Source organism: Onychostruthus taczanowskii, unplaced genomic scaffold, assembly GCF_017590055.1.
Source record: "Onychostruthus taczanowskii isolate IOZ18803 unplaced genomic scaffold, ASM1759005v1 scaffold28, whole genome shotgun sequence".
Taxonomy (NCBI): domain Eukaryota; kingdom Metazoa; phylum Chordata; class Aves; order Passeriformes; family Passeridae; genus Onychostruthus; species Onychostruthus taczanowskii.
This window is the reverse complement of record NW_024500128.1, coordinates 5,272,822-5,296,952: the sequence shown is the minus strand read 5'-3', so window position 1 is coordinate 5,296,952 and position 24,131 is coordinate 5,272,822. Positions and strand designations below refer to the sequence as shown.

Here is a 24,131-nt window from a genome sequence, read left to right as displayed (position 1 = left end):
GAGATACATTTTTAGTATCAATTTTTGATGTGTATCATTTCCCATTTCCAAACTTTATAACTACAATTGAAATACAAGACTGTTTCAATTTGTACAAAGCAACAAACAAGACTCACTTAGAAACAGTAGTTTAAAACCAGCATCAGATTAAATTTAAAAGCAGCACTAATAAGAGAACACATTTTTAGAGAGAGAATTATAAAATATGTATACACATGCTTCTATGTATATATGTGGACATATATAGATTTGCAGGTTATATAACTATATAACCTGCAAATAACTATAAATGTTTTTTTAACTGTATGTTTTATAACTATAAATTATTTTATAAATAAAAAAATCTATTCTTCAAGAGACAAGTAGTAAATGACCCTCAAGATACCAGGTAGCAGATTTATTGAGTGCTTAGGAACATGATCAACCAAATTATATATTATTAAGCTTTATATTTTGTATACATAGTTATTTTTATCAAAATTGAGAGAAACGCACATGGATGTTTATATTTTATCTCAGATTCCAAACAATATTGCTTTCACTGCAGCATACTTTCATTCTCCAAGTCATATAGATCAGAAGAATATAAAATATTTCAAAACGATGTTTATTGAGTGCCCTGACAGAAAATAAACCAAGAAAAACCTCTTCAAAACATTTCCAAGTACCACCTCATGGAAATCTTTGGTAAGGGAAAACAGGCAGCTGAAAAACAAAATGGACTTCGCTGTTGCTACTAACATTCTAGTGATGTCCTCCCAACACACGAGGCTAACTTTACTGCATTTAAACAAAAATGTATGTGGATGGCAGTAGGACACAATGATGGAATTGAGAAATATACAAGCATAGAAAATCACAGACTAAACTATGTCAAAACACAGTCTTTGATTTCAACTACTCCAAATACGTGGATGTAATAGAACAGGAAGTGTAAATCTTTTAATTTGCAAAAAAAACCATGAAGAATTAATCAAGGACAAATGAAAGGATGACTTGTAGGAAAACATAGTAGGCTACCATGTTATGAGCAACAAAATGCTTCCACAAAAATAAAAAACTGTGTTGTTCTGGTAGAGGGAAAAGGAATCAGGCAAATCACTGAAAATTTTACTCCACATCTTGAGATCCCAAGTGCTGTCTGAACTGAGCAATCTGGATCATTTCCCACTACCTTCATGCTAGCATGTACCTACCATGTGTTAGCTCTTTCCCGCTGTGTGGGCACCGCACCTCAGCACACTGACACGTGCAGGAAGGAAATCTAGAGGGAGATGCTTTGCTTGCCTATGATGAGGAGGGACAAGCACACCAGCCGTGCAGTCTTATCTAGCCTGTGGGAATTCCCTCACAAGGGCTAACAATCCCACACAAGCACACAGCCTACGGGAAATCTATCATGGCTATTACATACTTCAATGTGCCGCTGTAGGGTTGCAAACCACATTACAGGATATTCAAAATTATCAGTTGGAAGTCAGTGTTGGCTTCAGGTCTTTAGTGATTAAACTCTCTCTTTTACAAAGAACAGATTCCAGCTCCCCAAAGAAAATCATTTCTCACTGGTCAATAAAGAGTCTATTAATAAAAGAGGACAACACTATAATACTCTAGTAGACACTGATTCCAAGATCCCTACATTTGAGCAATACATACTCCTACCAAACATAATGGGACTTGCAATATTATTTTTTTTTTCCAGAGTCCATAACTAAATCTTCTGAGGCGAAGATGCTATCAGGTGACTCAGACGCCAGAAATCATCTTTCACTAGATAAGACATGAATTTAAGTCTCCAAAACTGTAATTCCTAACAGTAGTAACAAATGAATCAGCCATGCATGCTTAAAAATCTGACACTTAGCAATATACTTGTTCATATACCTATATCAACATAATCCCTACAGGGTCTACCTTAACAGTTTTAAGCTTTCTATGTGTTATACTTGAGAGACACTATTATTACTTAGCACACTTAGCATCCTAATTTCTTGAGGTTAAATAAAAAAGTCTCACTTCACTTCCTTTTCCTTGAAATTCTCTTCTCCCCTTCCCCAAGACAATACTAAGAAAGGATATTTCTGAGGGAAGGTGCAGTGATCCATCAAACCAAAGGCCACACAAGAAAACACGGGTAACTAGAGTCAATGTCTTAGCAATTAATATAAACACATGGACTAAATAAAGGCAATTAGGAGCTATGAATATACGTAATCTTCTCAGAAGGGAAAATATGCCATGCTCGAAACACTTTCTTAAATGAATGAGTCATCAAATTATTTCACTGCCACTTAACACAGAACAGTTTAGCAACAGTAGCTGTTTTTATCTTATTGCAAAAGTCTCACACTTTCTCAGTGATTTCTCATGGGCAGCTCTTCACAACACTCACTCCTTCCTTCACAAAGCAAACAAACTCCAACCCTCTTCCCAACTAGCTAACCCACTCTTTTATAGCACTAATCCTTATTGGACATAGCTGTGGCCTATTAAGGGCAGGCTTATTCTTAATCTTTGGTAATTAGTACAGCTGTAACTCCTCAGGGGTGAGATTGCCTTCTACACTATCTTTATTCTCCTACATTCTATCCTCCCTGCAAGTAGCTGTAGAGGGCATTTTATAAGGGTTTTGTGAACTTCAGGTAAGGAGTTATTTTGTCAATCTTTTCTATAAACAACCTTGACAAAAGGAACTAAAGATCTAGGGATGTAGACTCTTTTAAACTCTTAAAAAAAGAATATTATGTCAAGTATCCTAGATTTCATAATTACAGAACTGGCTTGGTAGTCTACTGAGAACAAGCTACACAAACCTTCAAAGAAAATATAACTTTATTTACACACTTCTCTCTTTCTGCTGATTCTGGCTCAATTTTTAATGCTAGATAACTATGAATGTTAGAAATTAAAATTAAATAGAGCTGATGTTTCAATTTTTGATTAAAAAATAGGGACATAAAGCATTTGCCATCTATTCACTGTCTATAGCTGCAGGTTTCATTTTGGTTATGAAATGTTCAGGAAAATAATCTTTCAATGAACTGAAATTTAATGACACTGTTTCATTCAATTTAATCAAAACCCTATGAGGAAGCTAACTTTGTGATCTATAAATGCACAAATAGTTAATGGAATTACCACTTTATTGATGATGCAGAAGATGAGAAAAAATAGTAATCACTGCACTCCTGCATTTATCTCAAAATGAAGTCTACTTATATTTTATGCATAGTGACCCACATTCTATTTCAAGGGTCAGTTTTACATTTAAACAAATTAATTTGAGAAGTATATCTATAGGAATAAAATACACACACAAATGTGTACAATTACCATCTTCCCTAAAAAGAACATCCCATATTAAAACTGGATGTCACTCCCTTCCATATTCAACAGCTCTCAGTAGATTCAAAAAGGGTGGAAATATCTACTTCCTTCCACAGACTGCTCATGAACAAACGACCATCACATACCCCCTTCTCTTTTGACTGTCCTCCAGCTGAGTCGGATTCTTTCCCATCCCTTACCCAGCAACAGAAAGACTAAACAGTATCAGCAAAATGTTCTCCAATGTTCTATCTCAGTTTCAAGAGATTTCAGGTTTTTTCAGAAACCACAGAAATTCTGAGATTTCTTGGGATAGAGCTTTACATTATCTTCACAAGTAGATTACGCTGACTGTTAGAACTCCGTCCTTCTCATCTCTACTAATGAGATGGGGAAACTGATTCAGGAATTACTTAAACCCTGGATACAAGATCCTGAGCTGCTGTAACACCATTTTTCATACACCTGCCACACAGCACATGCTAAGATGGCACAAGTGAAGTCCCCAACATAGGATCAAATTTAGTCTCAGGCCAAAAAGCCCTTCCACTCCATTGAGCTAGTAAGCTTGGAGACAAAAGTCAATTGGCTGTTTTCCTTCTAGTTTGTAATTAGAATGAACAAACACATTCAAACACATCCGCTTGTCCAATGAGAAACATCGTATAAGATGGACATGTCTACAAAGGGGAAGCTTCAGAGCAAGCACAGAATTCTGTCTCGTTTGACTACAGGTCTCTTCCCCTGTCTGAAGAAAATTATCTGACGGCTTTTAAGAATGTTTTTAATACTAAAATACACTCTATTTTAAAAATAATATTTCCAGTTGCCATTTTAATTTGTACTGATATATCCTACATTTCCCAGAGGAAAAAATTTTGAAGAAAGGTGTTGAAGTAAGTTTCTCTACAGAACTGTAACATTTCCATCCAATTCTCTGTTAGAGAGAAAAGTCTACACGCCCTACATGGATAAAACTTTGGTCCTCAAACTGTAAGAACATTACTCAATTAGCAGAGAAAGTCTCATATTTGGAAAAGACACTGGGTTTCTGACCATAATCCAGCATTCATTCCTCCAGCCTTCTTCTACTTATATAATGTATGGGTGGTGAACAATTTTCTCACTTAGGGCAGCTAAGTATTGACCATTATTAACTTTTGAGGACCACATAGGAAAATACACTGCAGCATTATTAGAATAATGTAAAATACAACTGATGACTCATCACTACTGTACTTGTCTCATGTTCCTTCCCTCTACTCACAGATGTTACCAGCTCACAGTCAATGTGTGCATAATGCAGACAGCTCTCTTTATGCTCATTTGCAAATTAGCATGAAAAGAGAGGCCTCATTTGACCACAAACCATGTAAATGAAGTTCCAGATCACATCTGGCCTGGAGTTTCATCTACTCTGCTGTAGGGTTTTTCTGCTGCTTGGGGCAGCAGGAAAGGACAGCAATTTAGAGGCAACAGCCTCTGGGTGGACCATGAAAGATTAATCCGTGATGTACTGTTTAAAAAAAGTTTCTGTGTCATTCCATACGCTTTCAGAACATCTTAAATAAAGGCACAATATCCAAAATAGACAAAAAAGATGTAGTTAGAGTGTTCTGACTTTATTAGAAGAACAAATAGAAGTATTTAAATCACAGCCCAAAAGCTAGAAGGAATCCTGTTTTGCTCCAAAAGTAGCCAGAGGCACAGTATCATAAATGAGTGTCACACAGAAGTTGTGTTTGTGTTGCATATGAAAAAATACTAAATGAACCTAGGAGGAGATGTTGGGCAAAGAACTCTGGCAGCAGTTAATTGCTATTTCCTTTTTGACTTAGTCATTAAAACAAATACACTGTCAAAATGTCTTGCATATTGAGTTATTGCCCATTACAGGAGCAATATTATACTTACTGAGGCAGCAGTAAATCTCTAATGAGAGACAGAAGCTTGTTGTTTGAGTTGAGGCTCTCCCCTTTCTCCTCACCCATGACTTCGTGGCTTAAAAGCACTGATGTGGTTTCTGAGAGCAACCGCAAGCTGAAGAGTCTCCATTCCACTTAAAAATAAAGGTGCCAAGAATATAACCACACTGAATTATAATTAAAACAAACTGTGGAATTCATGGAAACTGCATACTTACCATTCTGACTGTGGACCAAAGAAATAAGTGGTGGGACAATAGAGTCTTCAACCTAAAACAGAGATTTAGAAAGATGTGGCTTAGATCATTCACAGAGGGAAAAGATAGAACAGAGATACACTATCATCTATGTTTACTTTGCTGCTAGAGCCCTTAAACACAGAGTTGAATAATCATGGAAATTCAGCCATAATCACTCTTATAAAGCCACCAAGTTAATTTTTCTCTGGTGAACTACCACAAAATTACAGACATTAATGTACTTTCATACAGAAAAACCAGTAACTTTGGTATAATTCATTGACAGGGACTTTTAATTTAAAGTACAGAATTCAATGCAGATGTAAGATATTAAGAAAAAAGAGTATTAGAGTATCTTAATCCTGATGCTTTAATCCATAAAGCAATCATTGAATAGAGTTCAGATAAAACCAGAATGGCATAGAATTAAAATACATCAGAAAATATGTATTACCTCTAAGGAAATGTCCCTAAGCTTAATATAGAGTATTGAAAATATTTTAACTTCTTCCTTTCTGGTAATACACAGTCTTCCACTAAAATGTAAATTTACATTACTAAAGACTTTCACAATAAAAAATATAATCCAGCCAACTTTTTATTCTCCATGAGGGTATTAATACAAATCTATCATCTGTCACAGCACTAGTCAGCTTAGCTCCATTTGAAATCAACTGATGATAAACTAGACTATGGCTCAGTTACAAAAATAGTGTATTATTAGTCTTCTCTATAAGAGAGTTTCTAATTCTTAAATCACTGTTAAAATTCAATTTATTTAGACAGGTTTGGGTTTTGGGAAGAGGATGGATGGATAGCCCTGCAATTTTTAGGCATGTGTCATGGATGCACACCTTGTCCTAGGATTTACTTATACAAAGAAAATTGCTGTGTAGATTCTCACTGCACTTTGGACAGGATTTGGTGTAACAAGACTGCATTATAATCTCCCATGTGTTTTGTTTCAGTAATTAATATGAGAAGACAAAATTTCTGTAGATACATGCAGCTACTAATAAGAAACATCTATAGAAGTTGAAAGTATGTATGAAAAGGGTCAATAACTGAAGTCAGCCTCCAGCCAGCAATAACTGCAGTTAGCAACTATTTCACTGCTGGTTGGTGGATCGTTAAATCAATCTCTGACATTAAGGGACTCATTTACCTTAGCTTCTTTAATTTCTGAAAAATACTACAAAATGCTTTTGTTACAGACTTTCAATAAAAAAGTAAAAGCATTCTGCTTGAGGTATGGAAGTCAAACTATTCTTGCAAGTACAAACAGCCTTTACACCTATATAGATAATGCTATATATCATAGATGCAGTGACTTTTGTAACATTTCATAATTTTGAAATATTTGTCTTTTTGGTTAAATAATAAAACTGCACCTGCATTCCAACATCTCAATTAGTGCAGATTTCTAAGCTGTTCTAAAAATGGTAATGCATCAGCTATAACATACCAGTGAGGTAGGAAAAAAAGCTGTGTGTACTTGAGACCTTTCAGTCCAAGAAACCAGTTCAACTACTGCAAAGCTTCTCAAAAGAAGAAGCACATGTAAGTGATAAATTAAAGGTGTGAAAGAGAAAAGAGGAAAAGAAGTAGCTCTTGATGATCTGAACCAACCTAGAGTCCCTGGATATTATGAATCACTGAACAGTAGGAGCATTGACTCAGACTTATACCGATTAAGATGACAGTATACAACAGTACGATGCAATTTCAATTTCTAAAACTTAAAATCTTTTATCACTTTAATGTAGTTAACAGTAGTCTTTCCACTTTAGTGAATGTAGTTAATCCAGTCATAAGTTTTTCCTAAGATAAATATATTTTCAACTGTCATTGTAGAGAAGATTTTTTAGGTCTTAGATGACTGTAGCAGCTTATTCTGAGCTTTTTCTAACACAAACCTCAGTTTTAGTAAACAAACTGTTTAGAAAGGAATTCTCCATAGAAGGTGTTTGCCTCATGTCAGTTCAGTGTGGTGGGGAGATCAACTAATGAAGGACTAATCCTATGGAAAATTATTTTATTATGCAAAAGCATATCAGAAAGCACATGCTGAATGGGGAAGCGTATATTAAATGAACCTTAAATTAGATACTTTCTAACTCCACAACCCTAATCTTCCCTCCATGCTATTTGGGTCACTGTTTTCACTAATGTGTATATAAATTTGTAAACAACATATGAACTTTGTACGTGAGTATTGAGGTGAAATAATCTGAAGCGCAACAGTTCATAAAATATTTTTAACAAATTCACTAGTAAATTGGAAATATGTCTGTCATTTATGTATAGAGAAAAATGGTACTAGTGTTTTGGCACTGAAATAAATAGAAGAATATTCAAACAAGGATTTATTTCTTCGTCTTTTGAATGGCTGCTGATATCAGTGTGGAATCAAATCTCCATATATGCATGATGATAAATCAGATACAGTTTTTTTTTTTTTTGTCTCAGTCTTTATCACTAAGATTGTGTAACAAAAAAATGAAATTATTTTTAAGCCTAAACAGACTAAATAGGTTGAACAAGATTATAGCTCTAGATGAGTTCCCACCACCTTTTAAAGAGCCTGATATTCAGTTCATTATACATCCCTAGCTGCACAAAACCACCACTGCATAATTCTGTAATGATGGCATTCCAAGGCAGTGCTGCCTTCTACCGTGCTGTTATCTACCCAAAACAGCAATGAAATTCTAGAAACTTCCATACACACTACATTCATAGGCCCCAGCTATAATATATATGTACAGGACCAAAAAAAGAATAGCTCAAACCTGGTAATCCTGTTTCTGACAGTTGGAATGGAGTAGAAGAAGAGTATGAGAAATAAACCAAGCATAAAACACACATCTAGTTTCTAGAAAAGTACCTCTTGAATTAAGAAACTTCCTAAGCTGATGTTGCATCTGTATTTTTGCATTTAGTCTTTTCTCCCATATCTTTGTCCCATCCTATCTTAAATGTATTTATATTGTTATTTATACTATATTTATACTGTTAGCATGTGCAATACTAAGAGCACTGCACTTTACACTTCAATTATGCCTCATGAAGACACATCCTTGAGACACATTTTTAGAGCAGCTAACTTGATACCCACATATTACTTAACAAAAAGCATGAATGAATTATTTCCAATTCATCTTTCCCATGCCATTTATGCCATATACTACAGAATATTTTATTTCCGAGATGAAGCTCTTTTCTACTCAGACCCTTCTTGCATGATTGAGCTGCACTTTTTCTTGATAGATTTCATTCCCTTTGAGAGTGAATGACCACAACTGCATTCAGTATTTGAGACCTGAGTGCACCATGGCACAACGTTTTCTGCTTTTTTGTCTCACCTTTCACTAGTCATTTCTAATAATCTAGTTGTCTTTCTGTTCACTGCTTAGTATAAAGCTATCATTTCCATAGAAAAATCATGCCAAAAGACTACCAGAAGTTACAAGTAGTTTAGAGTCTGACAGTGCATAGGTACAGTAGAAATTACTTTCCCCATGTCCATTACTTGTCATTTATCAGTATTGAATTTGCATGTCATTATTTTCCTTTCAGTCAAATCTAAAACCCTTCTGCAACTTCTCTGTCAGTTTTAATTTTCACTGCTGTGAATAATTTAGTGTCATCAGTCAGCTCTGTCGCCTCCCTATTCATTTCCTTTTCAGGATTAACAGCACATTTTGCAACAAACCTTTGTGAGACACCGCTGTTAAAATACCTAAATTTTTAAAAATGGATCTCTATTCTCCACTTAGTAAATTTTAACTAGTTAGAAGTTGATTAGCCTGTAAGAGGGAAGGGCCACTAATGAATTTTAAGTCTTTGGTGCACGTCTTTGTCAAAACCTTTTTGGAAATACAAGTATTCTATCCAGAACCAGAACATGTCTCCATAATGTTGAGTAATTTCTGCAAAGAAAACTTTACTAGTGAGGTATGGGTATCACTGACAAGAGCCTGGCTCCATCCGCTTGACACCCACCCTCCCTCCCCGTTTTAGATATTTATACTCATTAATGAGGTCTCATCTCAGTTGTCTTCTCCAGACTGAGCAGGTCCAACTCCCTCAGCTGTTCCTCATGAGAGATTTGCTCCAACCCCAAATAATCTTTCTTCCTGCCTTCAAACTTCTCAAAGCATTTGCTCGAAGCACAGCACACTCCTCAGTGTTTTAATATCATCAGTAATCTCTCAAAATGTAACAGAAAAAATAACCTAATGCACGTTAGAATGGGTTGGGAAGAAAGATGGCACTTCTGTAATTTTTATTTAAAAGTCTTCAGAATCTTCATTGAGCATTTGGCTTTTTTCTTACTTCTGGGAAGAGACAGAACTGATTGACTCAATATGTCAATTAGTAGAGAATTGGTTTCATGAAGAAGTCGCATGTCATCTGGATTAGCTTAACAGACAGAAAGCCACATGCAGTACAGTATTTTAATCTGCTTAAAAAGAAATGTGATTGAAAAACTTCTGTACAATATGTTCATATAGTCACATCCTACACTGACAAAATTAAGATGTCAGTGGTTAGATTAGAATAGCCTGTGGATGAAGAACACAGATGCTGAATCAAGAAAAAAGCACTTGCAGAAGTTTCTAACCCTTGTGTTGTCATCTTTATTGAAACTAATAACTCCCATATTGTCAAACAGTAGGTTTCCCTGCCATATGACTTTTCCCTTGACTTTCCATCAAGCAACTCATCATGTTCTAGGTGCTTTCATTTTAGTCTGATTTTTAAAAGTAAGTTTTAAAACCTTGAGGAAGAGAATCACTGCTGACAGCTTTGGCCTTAACCAGAGAAGAACTTTAATATTTTGGGTAGATTATATGTGTAGTACACAGATCACCTCTGGGAGCTAGTTGGAGTATAGAAAGGACTCCCACAGGAATCGTCTGTCATCATGAGCTTCACTCTTTCAAGTGCTCTGAATTTGCACATGTCCCTTTTTCAGGCAAATAAATGTATTTTAAACAAAAAAGAAAAATACAAATTGTAGAGTCAGTACAAATCCTTCCAGTTAATTATATCTAAATCTTAACTGAAAATGGAAAATCAGTAGTATTATAACACTTAGTATCTGAATTTAGTAAGTATTTTCACATTTTAGGTAGGTGGAAGAAACCAGTAGTTGGACTTGTACCAGTTTGAGAAACTGAGGTTAATATTTCAGTCCAGTCTATACAGACTCTTCTTAATGATCTTCAACATCATATTTGCATACCTGAAAATCTGGTTTTGTAAAAATTTACCAAGTCACATTTACTGTTATTCTTTATTTTATATTTTGTAGAAATGCACACATCTGCATGCAAAATGAAATTACTGCTCACTGCTGGCTTTCATTTAAGCACTGTCAATTAATTTCCATTGACTTTATCACACTTTGCAATATCTAATACAGTCAGTCTCCACTGAAATTAATCTCCTCAATAATTGACTTCAGGTGGATGGCAATCAGAAATTTAACCACAAATACCCACAATTTATTTTATTTTCTTTGTTAAAAGTATGAATATAAAAGTAAATCAAACATGAACTAAAACCCAGAACAAGTAATTCTTCTCAAAATGGGGATGAAACTGAGATGTTGTTCTTAAATTCCTATTAGTTTAAACAATTTCCACTTTAGCTAAACTAAAAACAGAACACAAATGAAAAACTTCCTGGTTCTGCTTGCTCATTACAGCCCCACTTTTTATTGCATTAATTAAACTTTATTAGAAATGCATTTAATTTCTGATTAGAGACTTTAAAGCAATGTCACAGTGGGAGTAGAAAAAAATTGCATCCTCTCAAGAAGGTTTTGGCCTTCACCCAGCTTCACTCCCTAAAATCCTGCTTGTAAACAACTTGGACTAAATGGGCAATCCAGGCTCATCCTTCCTAGCTCAGCCTAGGATTTCAAATTCTCTCCAGTAAAAGAGTGTCCTATTAACCACTGTAATACTTAAATATTGATCTGGAAGATTGAACATGTCTTGCTTCAACATTTTAAAAAAGCACAACATTCTGCTGTGTGCTGGAATTTATATTCATAGATTCCAGTCATGCTCAGCCAGCAGCAATTAGAAGATATCCCTCGAGCAACAGCAATTCCAAAAATAGTCTGTATGCATCATAGAAGATGAAGTACCACTTTCCTCTAAAGTAATGTATGCTGTACATTCAAGTATAATTAGCATACTAGACTTCGTAAATAGTATTAAACTAATTACTGTTTGCACCACTAGTGGCAGATGTGGTTAGAGATTATTAATTACAATGGACAATTTCTTGAATTTAACATTTAAAATGCAAGGCAATTTCTCCACTTTATTTTATGTCTGAATGACTATTTGCTGAGTGTCAAGAGGGCTCTTTTAAATTAGCAAGAACTGTTATTTATGAAAGTCAGTGAGTGAAGTAACAGATTTTCTTTAAAAAAAAAAAAGAAAAAAAAAAAAACCCAAACAAAAAAACCCAACAAAACCTGTTCATTTACAAGGATACAATTTTATACCTAAACCAGGGAAACTACAAAAGTGGTACGTGTCAGAATTACTGGACAATGACTGGTCAGGAAGAAAGTTTTATCTCTAACTACGTAACTGATATGCTCAGATGGATTTTAAATAAACATCTAAAACTTCCTACACATGAGCTGAAGTAAACTGCTCCCCAGAAATCTAGATACTTTAAAACTCCCCTACTGTGACCCATGGGTTACCTAACAGAGACAAGGATAATCACTCCCTGGCTTCAAGAAAAAGTTCTGCTAAATGTGGAAATGGGCACAGGGGAAGAAGAGTTGTAAAGAGGAATTGTCTCTTCCAGAGAAAATCCCCAGACCAGTAAAGTTGAAACAGGTAGAGGAATTTCATTTCATGTGCTGACACAAGGTATTGCAATTTCAGTCAGTGCTGATGGACCCCCATAAAAAATGGTACATATATCTGTCAATATAAGACACACTGGTAACTCACAAAAGTAAAGCAATTATTTTTTAAAACGGAGGTGATTCTAGCAGGATACAGATATAGTAAGAAGCAGGGTGACAGGCATGTAGGGAGATATCAGTAGGCATTCATACTTCACCTACACTTAACATTTCATTTCTAGGACATTGTGGCCATATTAAAGTAAATTGAACAGTACTATTTCCCCTCTGACTACTAATTGGTTAGATTTTTTTTGCATAAGGATCATTTTCTTGAATACCAGTCTTGTGAGCATTCATGAAAAAATTCTATTAAACTTTTTAAAATTCCAAATAATATTTGGGATTCATTTTACTATTTCCACTTATTAAGACTTTATAATCTAGATTCTCTCACCAATGAGGATTCAACTTCTAAAAACACTTGATTTCTAAGATCACCCATTCTTATCTAGCACAATGCCTAACATCCCTCATTCTTATTTATTTGCTGATGCCTTTCTTGATGTAAGTGCTATATTGAATGCGTGCCCTTAACTTAATTCCAATACAAACACATAAGATTCAATTTGAATCAAATGGCCATCTCAGCAAATATGGTGGATTGTAATTTGGTGAAAGTTCAAGCACAAAAATGCATTGGTACAGGTTATAATGATTTGTCAAACCCTGATTCAACCATTCAGACCTCCTGATTTGCTGACAACCATTTCACAACTTAATTGTTCTGCCTTCAAATAGCTTAGCTCACAGTAGAATGTTTTAACCAAGAACTTCAAAGAAAACAAAACTCAGTGATTATAAGAAGCTTACATTATGTTTGGTAATTCTAATGAAATTTTTATGTAAGAAACCTGTTTGACTAAAAAAGTAAGTAAACAAACAGCAACAGAAAAACCCCACCACCATAACTGCTACTGATGACCTCATCAGCAGATATGATATGATATGATATGATATGATATGATATCTACTGGTATCTAGATAGAATGGAATCAATCCTCAGAGGTGGTGTTGTTGTTAAAAGCATATATTTATGTAAAAAGCATAAATAGTGGTGGTAGTTTCACTAATATATAGCAACATATTTGTACTGAAGAAACACTTACAGAATCAAGAACCACTATTTCTAAACTCTAAGTTTTTTGCATTCTCCCTCTAATTTCTCAACTAAGTACAGTAAACTGAATGTCTTGCTGCTTCTTTGAAAATTCTCTATAAACAATAAGTATTTTTCCTGTCAAACAGAACCACAATATATTTTAAACTGTTTCTAAATCTTCAACACTTTCTATTTAAAATTGAATTAGGCCTATCAGCCTGCAACTATTTAAATTGCTGTCAGACTTACAGTCACGCGATGGGTCATCAGCAAGCTGGGATGCTCTGTTACTGCTTCAAAGGTCAATAAAGTAGTCTTAATCAATTCTTCTGATGCAGCTTGCCCTGTTGATAAAAGTAATCATATTCCTTCATAAAATTCAATAGTTAGAATATCTGTGTCTAAAAGTGCTGCAATAACATAGTTTACCACACCTATTGCTCTATCCAAGATTGTTTCTCCTGAATCTATTGATCTGATGAACTCCTGCAAAAGAAGCAGCATTTATGTTAAAATATTTTGGGAAAAAATATTAAAAAGTATAATCACTGAATAATTACAACAAGAAATTATCTGAAAAACTGTGTAAAGACAAAATATAATTGTACCTACATTTGGATAAACATTCATAGTAATTAACTAAAACTGAAAGTACCAATGATCTAGCTGTTATAATTTTGCAAGTCTGTAATGCTCTTGGAACCTTGCATGTGGAGTACAGTAAGGATTACTGCTATGACTAGTATCAGAAATCATAACATTTCTAGCTGAATAGACAATAATTAAATGTTTTCATTGTTAACAGAAAACTGTAATTTCTTAGAAGACTTTGAACTACCTTAGATGTGGCTATGTCAAAATAATTCACTAAAATGACCAAAGACCCTTCAGAAACAGAACAGAAAATGCCATCCTCAGAAAATGCAATTTTCTGTTATTGTACCATTTTTTTGATCTCCATGCATACAATACATGGTATGGATGCAGTTACACTCAGGAGAACATGCAAAAATGCAAACTTAACTTTCTATTAAAAATCACCTAAATTAGTCATCATATTAAGGAACGGGGTAAATAAAATATTAATAATCTGGATTAAGTAAATATTGTACAATTAGACCCACTGTTCTTCTCTTTTCATTTCTATGCATGGCTGTTTATTTCATTGGGATGCAAAAGACATTATTACGACTTGCTAAGGAAGGAAAATTCTCAGCAGAATGTGTAGTATGCTCTTTTTTACTAATGTAGTATTTAGGAAAATGGCATTATTGTATATTTCACTACCAATTAAATTTTCCTTATTAAATATTAAAATGGAAGAAGTTTCTACATGGGTTATCTTTTTCACAATATGTAAGAAACATCTGAAGGACTCTTCTCTAATTAAAAATAGAGTTAGAAACCAATTATATATTTCATTATTTAAAAGCACCTCAGAAAGAGCCATAAAAAATAAGTGTGTCTATAAAAAAAAGTTATCTTCTTGATCATTTGAAGAAAATTACTAGGTATTATCTAATTAACTTGATTTGGAAGAGAGCAAATGATGTTGTTTGCTCATTTATAGACAGTTTCACACAACCATAGTCTCAAGACTGATTTGAAAACACCAAAATAATTGGTGTAAATATTGTTCTGGCTACTAGTGCTTATTAATTGTATATTAGAAACACAGGAAAAAGATGTGTGATTTGAAGAAATGCAACTATCTGGGGTTTTTCAAGCAATGGAGAGAAATGGTGTATGTGTATTTTCCTAGAGGTGAGTCCACGCCCTGCACACCCCATCAGGAGCCTGCTATTAGCCCTGCCTCTGGGGTACGGCGTGTCCTCCGTGTACTTCTGTTCACAGCAGAAAACATGAAAGGACTGTCCCGACTCCCTCTCAATTTCTTTGCTCAACACTACTGAAAATTACAGTGATGATGGAAGTAACTTCAAAGCAGCATGAAAAAAAATTCTCAATGAACAACCACTACAGGAAAATAACTCTTCTTTTCTGTCCAGATCCCAAGCACACATCTTTCCACTCCGCATAATTTCTTACTGTTAAGAACAAGACCATTGAATAAATCAGGAAAAAAAGAACAAAACAAAAAGACTGCCTTGCTAAAGTCTTAGGGGCCTTAGTTATAGCACAGTACTTTGAAAAAGTACAGCGTGATGATTGAATGTCCCTTTATAGGTGTCAGTGGGAATGTTGCTAAACTCAAATTTCCCTAGTAGGTTGTTGCCTGATAGAATGGATAGTTACCCTTCCAGATGTAATTATATTAGTTATATCATAACACAGTTACATAAAATGGGTTAAAATTTTATATTAATTTCTCGGATATACTACTGTCCCTCCATTCTTCATGTGTAAATTTAAACAGTGTATGTAAGTTCCTGAATTGCCTTTTTCAATGGAGACAGGACAAAACGTAGGATACATTGAGTAATGCGCTCCTCCTTGATTTCAGAGGAAAGCTGTGCTATTATAACTAGCCTGACTTCCTCAGTCAGTAGTTCAAACAACCTGGAGTAACATCAAAAGAAAACTTTCATTGTACCTATACTGTTGACAGAAGAATTTCACCTTCTAGAAGGTTGATTGAAAACTACTAATAAATCTACTGCCTAGTTAGAAATGCTTCAAAGGGAGAAAGGGCTTTGTAATTCAACATCCACAGTTTCAAATTTTTTTCATCATTCTAATGCTAATTTTTACACAAATATTTTAGTAGAGCTAAATTAAACTCCATTTTCTTGGAACAAAGAGTCAAAGGAGATAGAGAAGTGAATATGAACACATAACTTGAATCTAATTGTAGAAAACCATTTCTTCATGCTATTTGGAGATAAATACCTAGCTGTCATTTATGAACTCATGCACTTAAAAGTATTTGCTTAACTCTGATATGCAATTTAGAATATCCCTTTTTTTCTCATTTAGCATAAACAATTGTTTTCATATGAGGAAATTATGTTAGAACTGTACTACTTCATTTCCCCTGTACTATCCAACGGCACAGCTAAAAAGTTTGTTTTCTATGGGTAATGTCAGAAACAGGTTGTAAATGTCAACATGAGTTCAGTACCTTAGCTCCATAGATTTCCATAAGCTAAACACAGTTTAGAAGTACTGACAAGAAATAAAAGGTGACAAGAAGAAACAATACCTTAAATATAGATAAACGATAATTTCTCTTTTATTTCTCTTTTATTCTATTTTCTCTTTTATTTTATTTTATATTTATTTTGTTTTTACTCATAAAATACTAGTAGGAAATTCCAGAGAAAATATTCTATGTAATTTAGAACTAAACTTTGCTATTCAGAAATAAAGCACACAGGAAATTCTCAGTTTATCAAATATGTACAGAATTTCACTTTGAATAAATAGATTACTGCAGAAAATATTTTCTGATTATATAGAAAGTTTTGAATACAACCAAAGCTTAAAATATACATTCAGAATAAACTTCTCTCTCCAATTTAGAAATTTAATTTTATTTCATTAAAGTAACTTCCAAAATTTTATGCATAGGTATGTCTTGTAAAAATATTTATCGTGTATTTTATACTCACAAGTAAGATGCCATAGTTGAAAAGAAACTCCTTTGTGACTATCTGGGGACGAAATACCTATTTGAAATTAGCCAAAGAAAAAAATTACATTAAATGCACATCTTATGACCAGAAAAAGTAAAAAATTGTTTCACATGTTAAGAAAAACAAAAAAAGAGGACAAAATATGCATGTGTTTCTGTCATTACCATTGTTACAGAATGCACATTTATCAAATGCTGCTCCATAGCTGGAATACTCATCAGCATATCTATGCATTAACAAAACCTCTATTTTACTCATTCTGATCATTATTGACAGGAATCAGATTTTGGGAAACTGTAAGAGTTTGTCCTCTGTGTAACAAATCTTGGGGGAAAAAGAATCTACCTGGGATGTCACAAGATGAAGCACTACAGGCATCATAGGAAGGCACATCTTCAGCTGTTTGGCCTGAACTGTTGATGGGTGTTTACGTCCAGAGACATTAGTTAGGGCATTGAGAATGTCACCTACAGAAAACAGCATTTCAGGCTGATCCAACATAAAAACATCACTAAACAGCAAATGACATATAAAACATCTCTGTTCCAGTAGCCTCTGTTCACTCCTGTCTTCTCTGCCAGAAGTAGTGTTCATGATGAACCCAGCACTTCTTTCCTAGCTCTGTCTTCAACCAGATCGATTCCCTACTCTGGCTACAGGGACAGGCATAGGTCATCTCTGGCAAAACAGTGAGGATAGAAGTATAAGATGACTGTTGAAGTAAAGACAGAATTACCCCTTCTTGGCAGAGAGGACTTATACTGGCTAAATTATGTGGATGAAGTTCTATTTTCAGTGAAGTAAAAAGTGAAATTCTCACGGCTTTCAGTTAACCAAGAACTGAACGAACTAAGATTAGTGGGTGACATAATGCTGAAGCAGCTGTTTCCCCTGCAGCACAGTTCAGCAGGAAGAAAAACCCCAAACACCCTTCTCCACCAAGAAAAGAGATCCTTCTACCAGCCATGCACACACACATTCTCATGCACTGATCAAACTGTGACACAAGTGACCTGTATCTACAGGAATTCTTATAAAAGAGATAGCAACAGATCAATGAGAGAACTTAGGGGCCTCCATTACAAACCTCAGATATAAGCTAACAAAATTTTAATGGCAATAGTGAAAATTACGCTTCAGACTCAGAAGAGACATATAAAAATCAAGGAACATTATGCTAACTTTGTGGTACGCTTCCTATTATTTACAAAAAGCAAAACCTCTTCTGCATAGAATAAAGAACAGAAGCAGCATGAGAAAAGTTAGCTCATATAAAAAGAAGGAAAATTCTGTCCCTATAACCTGAAAATACCAATGCTGTCTCAAAAGACCACCTGTTATATTTTTTTTTCCCTAAAAAGATAGCTGCTTGAAACTGTAAAAGGGTATTCACATATATGCTAAGCAAATAAAGAATGGGACTCCATATTTTATATGACTTTTCAGGCCAAAAAAGGCCTTTCCTTTCACAGTAAGTCAGAATTTAATCATGTTGAATAATATCAATGCTTTTATTCTGTTCCCATGGAGTTCAGTTTTCAATATAAGCAGAAAAGACAGAGCCTGGCACTAAAGCAGGTCTTAAAGATTTGACTCATTCACTGGTAAAGAAAAGAAAGTGTTGCTTAAAACTCTTCCAACAGATAAAACACAACACTTTTTTCATTAATACCTTTTGTTTTGAATTACACACAATCTTTGTTTAGTAACTGATTTAGTGAACAATTTCTCTTTCTATATTTTAAAGAATACATAACCATCACATTTGGCAATTTTGCATTTCATAAATAGATAGATATGGCTATCTTTAATTTTAGCACGATCTAAACAATTCATATCTACTTCCTAAAAATAGGTAAAATATTATAAATGCAGAAATAAAATTACTTTCTTATTTACAACAACCAAAAACTTTTTAAATTAACCAGAAGATTAACAATTTATTTCTTTTGTTCAAATGTATCTTTAAGGTCAATTTCTACAACTTGTTAATCTATTTGGTTTATAGCTACATCTGGTGGAAGAAGATGGGATCAGTAAGGAGCTTACATGAATGCATATTAAAAAAGCCAGGTAGGATTAATTCTAAATTAACAGCTAAACTGCTTTTCACTGTCCCAATTTTCAAATCTGATTATAATTCTTAGGTGCCCACAGCTTTCACCACCTCGAGCAGTACATGCTCCTTCATCATACAGCAATGAAAAGAAAAAGACTTCAGACAAATATGGACAAATACAGAAAGGGAAATTCAGGTTACAGAAAACAATCAACACACAGATCCAGCTTGGAAAAGAAAACAAAGTGGAGAAATTATGCTTGATTCTCAAAAATGTATTCTAACTGTAAATCAGTAGTAATTACACGTATAAGCAATTGATGTAATATGTATCATGATAGTAACTATGTATTTGAAACTTTCAGACTCTGAGGAAACATCAGAGTCTACTACATCAGTTGCATATAGCATATATAAACAATAAGAGGTAAATTGGTGCTTCAAACATTTATAGTCTGAGACTTCCACTCTGAAATATAGTCAATATGCAAACCTGATATTTAGTTAGAAAAAAAAGGGATCAGGTGTTTGCAGCAAGGAAAAAATTTACACTAGCAAAGGAAGTAAAGTTTCTTTTAAAATAGCAGCATGACATTTAGGTCTACTAACCTTTGCCGTGCTACCATTACATTTTCAATATCCTAGTGATAATGTAGAAAAGATGAAAAATACATCAGGTATCATCTCATCAGAAAATAATTTTATGAAAATAAACCTTGTGTGCATGAGCAAATCAGTTTCAGGCATCTAAAACAACTGAAGTACTTAAGATGAAATTTTCCAGAAATATTGCCTGTAGCAAATACTCAATATATAAATTTCAGCGTAAGCAACTAACATGTACTCCGAGATATGTCCTGTTGCATCTCTCCCAGGCCTCTGCTTTATGGGGCAATTCGTTCTTAGATTGTAAAATGTTTATAGATTTCACAATATCTTTAGAACATTGATAAGACTTCTTGTACCTCTGGGCTTCATTCCTGATTGAGCTGGTGAGGCTTACCATTCCACAAACACAAAATATTCATACAGGAAATCACACATTCCAATACAAAGTATCTGATCATGACATATCTAAAATACTTCAGGAAGCTGATATCATGCCAACTTTATGCATTCAGAAAATACATCTTTCCACCTGCATATATAAGGAGATACCTGTTTCTTGACAGAGTAAACAAAGGTAAGATCTGTTTGGTTAACAAACTGAATTTACCTAGAATTCCTGGCAGCTCCCGCACAATGTGATAGATGAGAAGATCCAGGCATTTTGACAGGTATTCACTGCCACCTTGCTGCTCTTTTCCTGGCATGGTCTTTCTGCTGTCTCTTTCAATATACATCATGAGTCTACATTTAAACAAGTGCAAAACATTAACTCTCATACCAAAGAAAATAACACTATATCTCAAAAAAACTACTGAACCAGACATTTCTGATATCCGTGGTTACAATGAAGATGATACATTAGTTTTGGCTCTGTAATTTTGTTGAAATTTTAGACTTTTCTTTTAATCAACTCTAAAACCAACACAAATAACTGAGTCAAGGAAAGAAACCCTTAAGCTACTTTAATAAGCACAACTCAACTAGTTTAAATGAATACATGATGTTAACATAAGGAGTGAATCTTTCTGCAAATTTAGAGAGAGACTAATTTTACAATCCACTTTATTTTGAAATAGGTAATCAATATGTGCAATATAAGTGAAAGACTAATTTTCAACCCATAAGAATTTCAAAAGCAAGTATAATTAAAGTGAACATAACAAGAGATCAATCTTTCAGTCCAGAAAAAACATCCTACACAGATCACACTGCAGCCTATTAAAATGTAAGCACTAGTTGGAATAGCCATATTGAAAGAGATAAAAGCCCAAACTAGTCTTACATCCCTTCTCTAGAAATCTGGTGCTTATGATTTCTAAATACAAACTCAGTGCATGCATTCCAACTGGTAAGTACTCTGTGGTTGTGCCATTCTGAAGAATGACATTTCTCACAATGAAATGGTAACTGATTTATTAGCCACTGGCTAACTTACAAGACATTGCTTTAATAATACACCTGTAACAGAATGCTTCAGGCAAAATTTTAAAATGCTTATTTGAATAGACAGAAGGGCCAGACTTCCCTTTAGGGCCATACTATTGACATCTTTGTTTCACATTCGAACTCCCTCCGGGTCCTGTGCAAAGAACCATCAATCACTGGAGAGGGAAATCCATGATCTGGATTTTAAGCATGCACTTCAGTACTATCTTTTTAAATACCCTTCTGATAATCAATGCTCTTTTACAGAACTACAAAAATTACTTATTTACCTCAAGTGTTCATAACAAGGCTACTAGGAAATACATCTTTCTATCAAAAAGATTATACAGCCAACAAAGTAAAAATTACCTAAGAATATATTTTACAGGATTACGTCTCTAAAAAACACATTATTATGATTGAATACTGCACTCTTATCTTTCCTTACCTATTCTACAGAGACAAAGAGAGAAATCAAAAGACCCAGTGAGTAACTACTTTTCACTTGTGCAACAGCCCAGATGCAACACATTCAGCTGCACTTCTCAGAGACCATGAGGACATCTTTAGTTCTTGTAATGACTGGAAATTGCATTATTTTACAGGAATTTTGATTTGTCTATTAGAAAAGAACTACTTAAAAATCTGACGCTGTGCTACAAATAGAATTTCACTTTTATAAGCTTTACAGTTTTTAATATAAAAATTTGAATGTTTTAAATAAAATGGACTTCTAGCCTTTTCAGACAACCAAGTAATTTCTATTCCAAAAATATTTAACTTTAAAAAAATGACAAAATATCAGAACTTGAATTAATTTTTTTTTAAAGAAAACACTTCCATGATTTAACAATCATCTGATTATATATGGAAATACATTTAGATCTGCTTGAGTTTTACTTAAAATGGGCCAAATAGACTTCAATATGAGTGATTTTATGTCTTTGGGTGAAAGAGGTTCTTTTATTTTATAAAAGCATGTTCTATTACTTAATCACATTTGAGAAGGATACAAAGTAGGTTTATTTATTCTGAGAAAGGAAAGATAAATGAGTTCTCTCCTTTATGTTGTCCTTCCATTCACAAAATTGTCTTTCACATAGATTTTCTAAAAATATGCACAACTATTTTTTCCCTGATATTTTGGTTCAAGTAAGCATTGTCTCAAGAAAACTGTACAGATATAAATTCTGTAGGCAGTAAAGCATTAGCATCTCTATTTTCCTTTGACAAATTCCTCAGTCATATGTAGAACAATTCATCAGTTACTTTTATTCCCTGATGAATCTCAGTGCTCTCTCTAGCAGGCAAAACAAGGCCTATAGAAACACATTTATTCAATTCATTTAGTGGCACGTTTGTCTTGCACTCAGCAATGATAAAATATCTAGATGTCAGTATAAATAAGCTAAATATGATGAGGAGTAAACCACTGTCTATGAAGCAAAGGTTTGGTTTAAAAAAAAATAAGTTCAAGTGTCTGTGTTTTAAGATACGGCCATAAGTGAGCTTTTACACTAAAAAAGCAAAACAACCTAAGTTTTCTGCAAAAAAAAAGTGAAAGAGTGGAGCAAAAAAGGGAAAATTCCAGAGTTAACAGTCTGGAGTAACAGGAAGGGGAATGAGGTCTACTACTTAAAAGAATAAGAGCTCTTTTCTTAACAGGATGATCAATACGAAGAAAAGAGACTAAAGTTCACAGAGAATGACAGACCTTCATGAAACTAAAGAAGGTCATGCATACTCTGAGGACATATACAGTCCATTTACCCCAAGAACTCAAGGACTATTTGTTAGTTTTATTTTTATTTATTATTGTTATTAGTCAATATCTGCTAAAAGAAAATGAGGAAGATTTTTAAAGGATACTTAATGTAGATATAGTGTTTATTTTACAGAGATGTAACATCAGATGGCATACCATGGTAACAGGTGAGTCGATCTCTATTTCTTGCCTTCCATCACTTTTTTTCTATTTTTTAATTTGATACCAGCTTGCCGGGGTTTTTTTCCTGAAATCACTGACTTACATCATTGTTCCTTCCTGCCTTCCATTTCCATGTTTCCCCATCTGACTGAGCACCAAGCTTTTCAGTTTTCTTCCTCACTACTTTTCTAGATCAGTCTTAAGACATACAAAGCAAACATGCTATGCTAGATGTGAGACTGTAGTAGGTTTCCAGGCAAAGCTTTTCCTTTCAGGGCACATATAAGATTTGAAAATTTAATACATATGGGAGGTGGCCTCAGGAAACAGAGAAAGATTTTGCTCAGAGGTTATGCCATTGTGCATGGTTACATTTCTGCAGAGTGAAATGTGTCGGGAATACTACCCTGTGGATGATGGACGCTTCCACACGGGTCCATCTCTGCAGACAGTAGAAAACAAGAGGTTTGAATAAATTCTTTTGGGAAGAGAAGTTCAATCTCCAAGTGCTCTGTTACCTAGGAAATTCTCTGAAACCACCTATATACAAAAATAACAATTCAATGAGACTAATCAGAAATTACTGCTAGCTCTGAAAAGGGTGAAATGAAAAGCCTCAATAAAACTTCAGGGTGTCCCTTCCCTGAAGAATAGGTAGAATGCCTCTGCAAATCAAGGAGAAATGAAGGAGACTAGAAAACTCAGTGTGATTAGCAAAATAAATTAATTTTCACAGTGTAAATAAACAAGTGCTACTTCAGCCTAAAGGATCTTGTATCTTCTCTAGCTGTATCACATGTGGAAGAACTGTAATTACCTACCATGGAACAGGTAGGGAAAAAGAGTAACAGGTGAATTGTCTCAATATTGTGGAACAATGAATTCACTTCAAAATTACATTTCTTATTATATATCAATACTTTTCATCCACAGAACTAAAAAATCAGCACAAGCAAAGCAAAACAAGGAATTCATT

General features: G+C 34.2%; 1 protein-coding gene across 1 annotated transcript in view; it reads right to left on the bottom strand.

Moving 5' to 3' along the window:
- Positions 1–24,131, bottom strand: part of ULK4 (unc-51 like kinase 4) — a 210,022-nt gene that overhangs the window by 125,964 nt on the left and 59,927 nt on the right. The window contains exons 23-29 of the mRNA XM_041407795.1: positions 20,411–20,544; positions 17,481–17,602; positions 17,112–17,168; positions 13,974–14,025; positions 13,789–13,883; positions 5,471–5,522; positions 5,242–5,386 (exon numbers count right to left, since the gene is read on the bottom strand). Coding sequence (XP_041263729.1) covers positions 5,242–5,386; positions 5,471–5,522; positions 13,789–13,883; positions 13,974–14,025; positions 17,112–17,168; positions 17,481–17,602; positions 20,411–20,544 — 657 coding nt within the window. The remainder of the gene's footprint in view (positions 1–5,241; positions 5,387–5,470; positions 5,523–13,788; positions 13,884–13,973; positions 14,026–17,111; positions 17,169–17,480; positions 17,603–20,410; positions 20,545–24,131) is intronic.